This window comes from Dipodomys ordii, unplaced genomic scaffold, assembly GCF_000151885.1.
Source record: "Dipodomys ordii isolate 6190 unplaced genomic scaffold, Dord_2.0 Scaffold23, whole genome shotgun sequence".
Lineage (NCBI taxonomy): Eukaryota > Metazoa > Chordata > Mammalia > Rodentia > Heteromyidae > Dipodomys > Dipodomys ordii.
The window spans coordinates 1022951-1032231 of NW_012267239.1; the positions used below are offsets into that span (position 1 = coordinate 1022951).

The 9281-nt window shown below is 45.6% G+C and overlaps 1 protein-coding gene across 7 annotated transcripts in view; it reads right to left on the minus strand.

Annotated features, from left to right (window-relative positions):
* Window positions 1-7261, minus strand: part of Slc2a11 (solute carrier family 2 (facilitated glucose transporter), member 11) — a 24734-nt gene extending 17473 nt beyond the window's left edge. For 3 of the 7 annotated variants that reach the window (XM_013014447.1, XM_013014446.1, XM_013014444.1), the window contains exons 1-3: window positions 6814-6867; window positions 3023-3121; window positions 823-983 (exon numbers count right to left, since the gene is read on the minus strand). In XM_013014447.1, coding sequence (XP_012869901.1) covers window positions 823-983; window positions 3023-3121; window positions 6814-6855 — 302 coding nt within the window. In that variant the 5' untranslated portion in view covers window positions 6856-6867. Of the gene's footprint in view, window positions 1-822; window positions 984-3022; window positions 3122-6813; window positions 6868-7176 lie in introns of those variants that run through there. The other 4 variants (XM_013014445.1, XM_013014449.1, XM_013014450.1 and 1 more) reach the window with 4 other exon arrangements.
* Window positions 7262-9281: the final 2020 nt, after the last annotated feature.

The following is a 9281-nucleotide window of genomic DNA, read 5'->3' on the forward strand; positions in this document are numbered from 1 at the left end:
GCTCAGTGGTAGAGCGCTTGCCTTGCATGCATGAGGCCCTGGGTTCAATTCCTCAGCACCACATAAGCAGAAAAAAAAAAAGCTGGAAGTGGTGCTGTGGCTCAAGTTGTAGAGCTCTAGCCTTGAGCTGAAGAGCTGAGGAACAGTGCCCACGACTGGACCTCCCCTCCCCCCCAAAAAATAAATAAAATAAAATGCACTGGGGATATGACAAATCATACAGTATTCCAGATGTTCACATATAGCAAGACCAAAAGAGATTACTCTTAGGAAAGAATCGCAAGGGTGAAATGCCTAAGCACCTCTTCATATTTATATAAAATAATATATATATATATATTTAAATGAGCTACAAGATATGGAAAAAAGACTTTTTTTTAGTTTTTGATGTATCTGTCTTCTTTACCTTATATATGGTGTATTCACATGTATATCTTCAGGGTGGAGGGCACAGAACTCAAGGGAAAAAGGGGTTAAAACATGCACCATGGAGCTCACTGGACATTGATGAAAATGAACTATGCAACTCATAGTGGAGACAGTAGGGGGGGACTGGGAGAGAGCAAGGGAAAAGATGGCACTGTACAAAAGGAAATTTACTCATTACTTGACTCATATAATTGTAATCCTTCTGTACATCACCACTATAATAAAAAGTGAATTTTAAAAAATTAAAATAGGACTAGGGGTGAGTCAATAGGGCAGCTGAGGAATTGATATGGACCTGAAGTTTGCTGGGTACCTCCTTCTCCTATATTCCTTAGCCTGCAGACTGAAGGCCCACATCAAAGGGCATTCAGGGGGCACACAGACCGTGCTTACCTTCCTAGCCTGATGGCCATGAGTCCTGCAAGCAGTGCTCCGAAGAGGCCCCCCAGAGGGTATAGAGACACGATCAGAGACCATACAAGTAGAATCAGGTGGTCAGGCTGTGGTTTGCCACTTCTTGCTTGCCAGGTTTCATTGATGAATTCCTGAATGTACTACGGATAGAGAGGCCAGTTAACTCTCCTGGGGATGGGAAAGGGGAATAGTCTTATGTAAGAGGAATGGTACTGGACAAGATAGGCCTTCTTCTCACAGATGAGGAAGTGTGGTAAGACTGTACTGCTATTATGGACTGAAGTTCTCAGAAGTAAAGAGCTGTAGTAAAGATCCTTCAGACTACTTAACATTGGCTAACTGCAACATCCTTATTATGGAGGGATGGAATTTTCTAGGCCAATTGCCCAAATTATCTTAGGCTATCCTTAGCCTCTTTGAAGGGTCACTTATTGTTGTCTCTACATCTGATCTAACGTCCTTTTGGTTGCCATAAAACAATTGGGATGCATCAGTAATCCTGATATATCTCAAGCCTCCACTAATTTGAAAGGTAAGAATGCCATAAAGATAACATCTACATCCAATAGGTTTTCTTGATTTGCCATAGCTCGCCTATCTGATGGCCCCCATCACATTCTTTTCTGTGACTATAAAAATTTGTGTAAGCTTTTTTTGTAAAACACGTCATTAGGTACTCATTATTATGCTCATTGTGAAAGACTGGGGATTAGGCTCTGAGAGGTAAATGACTTGCCCAGGGTCTTAGGGACAGGGTCAGGCTCCATGGAGTCCCACCTTTCAGAGCTATTATTTCAGTTCCATGAATGAAAATAAATAGTTTGGAAAGACTGCACAGGAAAGCCCTTAAAGAAGAATTGCCAGTTTTGGGCTTTCCAAAAGGATGTGGCTAGTGGGCAGTGGAGAGTTCAATGTTGGACTAGCTCTCTTCTGTCTTAACCAGCTCAGGGTGAATCTGGTGATGATTGCCCTTTTGCCCAATGAGTGGAGAAAAGGCTGGATTAGAAGCAAAAGAGCCATAGCTCTGTTCTAGGGCCTGATTCCTATAGGTCTTCCCACTTATACTGTATGGAGCCCCTCATGGTTCCTAGCAATGTGGTCAAACAGCCTTCTAATGTAAGCAATTTAGAGGTGAACTTCTTTCACTGGGACGGAAAGATTCATCTTTCCCACAGAAACTAGGTAAACATGGAATGGGCCAGCCCAGTGTCAGGTACCGAGAACTCAAAAAAATGATTCAGACATAGAGCAGGAAAAATGACATAGGAACAAAATGGCCAATACTTCCTCTCACTGGAAAAGGGATTGGAAAAACAACTGTGTTTCTCTGTGTTTTGGGGGATGAAATCTAAGTTGTTTTGTTTTCTAGGTTAAAAAGATGAAGGCAGGGAGGTGGGGGTGGGGGAAGATGGGAAGGGATGGAAGGGGAAACAAAGGAGGAGGCAACAATGCTTGATAAGAAATGTACTCATTATCTTGTCCATGTAATTGTAACCCCTCTGTACGATATTTTCACAAGAAAAAAAAAAGATGAAGGCTGAGACAGAGGGAGAATCTGGTCCCAAAAAAGTCTTAGACTTCAGGTGGATGAGTCTGTTTTTATTCCTTTGGGCATCAAGGAGAAACACAGAATGTTTCTGGGCAAGAGAATGTCTTAGCAAAACTGAAGTATCAAAAAAGAAAAAAGGCTGGCTGAGTGTTGGTGTCTTATGCCTGTAAATCAAGACACAGATTTGAGGATCTTGGTTCCAAGCCCCAGCCCAGGAAGACAAATCTTGAAATTCTTATCTCCAATTAACCAGGGCAGCGGGCAGCTGTGAATGGAGGTGTGGCTCAAGTAGTAGAGTGCCAGGCTTGATTGTGTAGATTACATAGGAGTCTCCCTTGAGTGGAAAAAAATTAAGAACACAAGGCCCTGAGTTCAAGCACTCATACCTACACCCCATTCTCAAAGGATCAAGCGTGCCTCTCTATGACTTAGTAGAAGGTGGAGTCATATAAGATCAGGGATGCAGCAGGACACAGGATGCAGAGCTCTGTGGAAGCATCCAGAGTCTTGTAGAGCATGCCAATGGGAGCACTACTAAGTGTATACTGAGCTGAAGCCCCACAGTGGGAAGCTACCGACACCCCTCCAGGACCCGCTCAGATAGTGAGAGTGGGCACAGAAGGTACATACCAAGGTTGGGGCATTGATAATGGAGAGATTGTAGCCAAACTGAAAAGTTCCACCGATGCCAGCTGCACAGATGGTCAGGAGCAGCACCCTGCTCTGAATCTGAGGAGACAGATGAGGACTCAAGGTGACCAATAACACCCTCCACCTCCTTCTCTGGGCAAGATCTACCAATCACAGTATCACAACAGTGTCTGTACCAGGCAACAGTGTCTCCACTTTATACACAAGTCACCAAGATCACATAGTAGGCAGACAGCAAGGGAATGAAAACCTTCTGCTCTGAATCAGGACGGTCTCTATCCTAGCCTCCCCCTTCCCCTGCCACCATTTTCCTGAAACAGAGAAATTCCTGACCCTCTTCACTGGGCTGCACATGGGTGTGTCTGTTGTAGTTCAGGAGAACAATCTTCTGAGCTGGAAATCCAGTGGAGTTAAGTTCTGATTCTGGTAGCACAGGAGCCCCCAAGTCCCAGCGACTTTTGCCAGGGAAACATCCTTGGCCAACATTTCTGAGTTGAGCTTCCTCTCACCTCTCCTCCCACCAGCCTGGTCTGCAATGAGGCTAAGGAAAGGGACTACATGTTCCTGGGTGCCAGAGGCTCACGCCTGTAATCTTAGATATTCAGGAAGCTGAGAAATGAACATTGTACTTTGAAGCCACCCTAGGCAGGCAAGTCTGTGAGACTCTTATGACCAATAAAACTACAAAAAGCTAGATGTGGAGAGGTGAGTCAATTGGTAGTGGCAGCCTTAAGCATAAAAGCTAGGAAAGAGTAAGAGACCCTTAGTTCAAGTTCCAGTACTAGCAAAGAAAGAAAGAGGACAGAAAGAAAGGAAGGAAAGAAAGATAGAAAAAAAGGAGAGGAAAGGAAAGGTGTTAGTGAATAAGCTTCCTTTCCATTGCTAGTACACCCCTTCCCTCTCCACAGCTTGCGCTCCCTTCCTAGGCAACACTAGGCCTATGTAGTAAAGGCAGTAAATAATCAGCCTCCAACTCCCTTTACCTTGGGACGGCACTTCTCTGGGGCAGCTACCAACATAAAGGCAACAAGAGCCCCTTTGAGTGACCTTCAGGTCTGGGCAGCTACAGGACCCCTTCTCTACTATTTGGACAGCAGCCATAAATCCTAGTCTGCCATGATGAAGCCCCTGGGCCTCATGTCCACGCCTGGATCTCCACCTCTTAGCCCCTCCTAAACCTCCTAGGTTAAATAGGTCACCTCAGACAATAGCCTGTGCTTCTTTTCACTTCTCCCTTGTGAGAAGGGGTCTTGCTAGCACCTTTCCTGGCAATAAACCTTTCTTTGTTCTCTATAACTAGCAGTCTGTGTGGTCTTCTGGCAAAATCTAATAATCTATCAAAAGGGGAAAGGAAAGGAAAGGAAAGGAAAAAGAAAGGAAAGAAAGGAGAAATGAAAGGAAAGGAAAAAGGAAAGGAAAGGGGACAGGAAAGAAAGGAAAGGAGAAAGGAAAGGAAGGAAAGGAGAAAGGAAAGGAAAGGGAAAGCAGTGGAAAGGGAAAGGAAAGGAAGGAAAGGAGAAAAGAAAGGAAAGGAAAAAGGAAAGGGAAGAGAGGGGCATCTCTTATTTCTCCATGTGCAGATACTTGGAGGGCATGTTGAGCAGTGAACAGGCAGCCACAGATGGTGGGGGTACCTGGCACCCTGGGGCAGTTCTGCTCTGACTCCCCCATACTCTCAGAATCACATCCTTGCCTGGACTTGGAGATAATAATGCCTATCTCTGGGCAGACTATGAAGGATATTTGCTACAACAAAAGACAGCTTTGCATGCTAGGGCAAATCCCCTTAGAGATGGGGAGAAGAATTCCCAAGGCACTCAATCAAGAGTACGCATAGATCTGATATTCTATCCCATTTAGTTGTTTCTTTTTAATGTTTTTATTGTTATTATAAAGGTGATACACAGAGAGATTACAGTTACATAAGGTAAAGAGTAGTCTCTTTTTTGACAATGTCACCCCTTCTCTTGCTCTCTCTGTTTTTCCCTCTTATCCCTATAGTTTTTTTTCAAGGATTCACAATATTAGGTCCATTCCCCCACCCCAATTTTAAATTACAATATGACATGTTCAGAGCTGGAGGTAGAGCTCAGTAGTGAAGCTCTTACCTAATGTGCATTAGGAGTTCTTGCTTTAATGTGTGTGTGTGTGCAAGTGTGCACACACACACACACACACACACACAGAGCTATGCTCATCATGGTGGGTTTCTGTTTTATTGTACAGGTGGTGTGATAGGCCATATTGTAGCTCTAACGGTGCCCCATGGAAATGAGAGTTCCCTTAAGACAGCAGAAGTACGGAAAGCCCACATGGCAGGAGATACCAACAGGTCTCCAAGGCTGCAGGAAATTATTTAGTTCAATGAGAGTTTGCATGCAGATCACCTAGAACTATACCCAATGAAGGTAAGTATTCATGCCAGCCCTGAGTTCAAGCCCCAGTATGACGCAAAAACTAATAAGGAGGTAGATAGCTAAGCAGTCAAATATTTGCTATGATGGTGATAATTCAGTGTACAAATATCACTGCCCCCTATTATAGGCAATACATCTACTGCTCTTGGTGTCTTGGCTTTCACAGTGAGCAAGGGACAAAACCTGTGACCTTAGGGTACTTTCTCTTTTCTTACTATTGACAGAATACAGGCTATGGCAGGCTGGTGTTAGGAAGACATAAAATGGGACAGGGGGAGAGGGAGTTTGGATTGAGTAATGTTTTAAATTGGGTGACCAGGAAATAGGAAGATGATATTTGCATAAAGACTTGAAGGAGGTTTAAGAATGTGCCATACATCTATCTGATGGAAGCCAGTCTGATTGGAGAGAACCCACAGATGTGGGCAGCATGAGTATTCTGTTTGCTCCCATTACTTGAGTGAGACAGGATCCAAGTCTGAGCAGTGAAGGTAAGATACTGTCACAAGAAGGAGTGAGCAGTAAGGAACAGAGTGCTCAGACAGCTGCTGTTTGGGACTTGTGTATCCTCCTAGAGGACCTAAGGGGCCTGTGAGAAACACGGGGTGATGCTGGCCTGGGATGTCCCTGGTTGGGCAACCTTATTGGCGCACAGGCCATTGCTGGGCAGGAATATTTGCTTACAATTTTCTGAGCCATTGTACATACAAACACAGATAGTTGTGTCGCTAGGTGCAGGTGGCTCTCAGGAGACTGAGATCTGAGGACCATGGTTTAAAACCAGCTTTGGCAGGAGAGTCTGTGAGACTCATCTCCAATTTATCAGCAAAATACCCGAAGTGGAGCTGTGAGTCAGGTGGTAGAGCGCCAGCCTTCAGTAAAAAGCTAAGGTAAGGGATGAACCCAGGCCTGGAGTTCAAGCCTACAGTACCCTCTTCCCCACTACACGATAGTTTTGCACACTGGACACCATTGTTAAGGCTTCAAGCATGGCTGCAAGCCGTATAGTTTACGCGGGCCTACAATTTGTCATTGGAAGGCCTGGGCCGTATAAACTTTGAATTCTAGAACTTGCCAACTGGCAGGAGGGCCTCTTTCCTGGAAGAGAGACCTGCAGGGCCGTGCTATATCGCACCGACTCTTAGCTTCCTCTGGCCAACAACAGACAAGGTGAAGGAAAGCAACCCAAGTGGGTGAGCGCACCTAGTAACGCGCAGCACAAGCAGAGCGGGCATTGGGGAGGTGCACACAGTAGAAGCAGTGACCGGCACGCAAGCGCATAGAAAAGCTAGACAGCCGGCCTAGCCCGAGGCGCATGCGCAATCGCAACGCGAGCCATTTCCCCTGGGTCACCTGAGTCCTTGGCCTTACTGGTAACTCAGTCTCATCTTCCATGCCGCCGCCGTGTCCGCAGAGCTGAGTCTGAAAAGCCACTCACTGCTTACTCCTGCCGGCTGAGCTCAGAGCACATCTCTGCAGACCGGAGGGAGCTCCCGGGTGAGTGAGGTTAACCCCACTGAGAGGCCCCCGCACGCCACGCGTGGGCGCACCCCTGGGATCCCAGAACGGGTCTCGGCGGGCTCCTGCCCTGCGCCAGCCCGGACCCCACCGGGCGCCCCTGCCCCTCGTGCCCGCAGAGGGCCGAGCCCTGGGTCCCGCGTCCCCATCCTTCCCCCAAAGAGGAGCAGCATTCGGAGGGACTGCAGACGAACTCACCAGGCTCTGGAGCGTTCTCATCAGTAGGCCCGGTGACTAGACGGACTGTAACAGAACCCAGTGGCCGCCGGGCCGCCAGGCAGGCAGGCGGGCGGGCAGGCAGGCGGGCGGGCAGGCAGGCGCGCTCACCGGGACAGAACCTCGCAGCGTCGTGGGCGGGGTTACTGTTGTGATTTTTTTTTTTAAATTCTTCAGGACTTCTCAGGCCCCGCGTGAAACCTGGAGACTGGACAAAGGCTAACGTGCCTTGTGACAGAAGAAACCGAATTGATGGCGACCTTTCAAGTCACCTGATCAAAGAATGATACAGCAGAATAGGCCTGCAAGTCTTTATTGCCTCAGATTTGGTTTCTGTTCGATTTTTTTGCTGTTCAGATCTTTCAATACTTAATACCAATACCATACTTATTAGCTAATTAATGAATTTTGTGCCGGTCCTGAGGGGTAAACCCAGGGCCTGGTCACTCTCCCTGAGCTATTTGTTCTCAAGGCTGGCACCCTACCATTTTTACTTCAGCTCCACTTTTTTGTTTTTTGGCGATTAATTGGAGATGAGAGTCTCATGGACTTTCCTGTGCATGCTGGCTTTGAACCTCCATTCTCAGAGCTCAGCCTCGAGTAGCTAGGATTACAGGAGTGAGCCACCAGTGCCTATCATAATTTATTTTTAATTAATTTGTTTTCTTATTTTGGTAGTAGTGAGTGCTAGGTAAATACATGCTCTCTCACTCAACTACAGACATAATCCTTCCCCCCCAAAAAACACCATGCATTTTAAAGAAAAAAAAACAGCAAAGAGAACAATAGCACTTGTCATTTGTCATAAATGGATATTTTATTACATGCCTTTTCTGCATCTTTTTCTTTTTTCCAGTACTGGGACTTGAACTCATAACCTAGCTTTTTGCTCAAGGCTTTCTGCTACCCACTTGATCTACAGCTTTTTGATAGTTAATCAGAAATGAGTCTCCTGTACTTTCCTGCCCAAGCTGTTTTCACATCTGATCTCAGCCTCCTAAGTAGTTAGAGTTCCAGGTGTGAGCCACTGATGTACAGCTTTCTTCTGCATTTCTTTTTTTTTTTTGTCGGTTGTGGGGCATGAACTTTGGGCCTGGATGCTGTCCCTCAGCTCTTCAGCTCAAGGCGAGCGCTCTACCATTTGAGCTACAGTGCTACTTCCGGCTTCTATTGTTTTTGTGGTGCTGAGGAATCGAACCCAGTGCCTCATGCATGCAAGGCAAGCACTCTGCCACTGAGCCACCTTCCCAGCCCTTTTCTGCGTATCTTAGGATGACTTATGAGTGTTTTAATTAGATTTTGAGATCAATTGTATTAGTAGACTTTCTCACAGTAAATATCCTTAAATTCTTGGGACACATACAGCTTGTCCATGATATTGCTATTGTGGCTATCAATACATTCTTGTGTTTGGCTGTGTATATTTCATTTAGAAAGTTGGTTGTTTTTTTTTCTTTCAAGACAGCCATTGCCATTTCTTCCCTTAATAAGGGGGCATGATGGACTAATAAATTGTACTAGGACAACTGATGTGGGCAACTAAACAACTAACTCACTCCATCCACAGAAATTATTCTAGGTCTGCACAAACTTCATGTGATATGCAAACAAATATTTTAGAAAAAAAAGATTATTTCTGCAACTTAAGTATAAGAATAAAACATATAGTTTTCCTTTGTAGACTTGGCCTCATTAAAATTAAAAATCTGGGGCTGGAAATGTGGCTTAGTGGTAGTGTGTTTGCTTAGCATTCATGAAGCCCTAGGTATGATTCCTCATTATCACATAAATAGAAAGAGCCAGAGGTGGCACTGTGGCTCAAGTGGTAGAGCACTCGCCTTGAGCTGAAGAGCTGAGGGACAGCATCCAGGCCCAAAGTTCCTTGAGCAAAAGAAGCTCAGGGATAGTGCCCAGGCCCTGAATTCAAGCCTTAGGACTGCAAATAAGTAAAATAAAAAGTAAGCTGGACACCGGTGGCTCATGCCTGTAATCCTAGCTATTCAGGAGGCTGAGATCTGAAGATCCTGGTTCAAAGCCAGCCCAGGTAGGAAAGTCTGTTAGACTCTCATCTCCAATAAACTACCAGA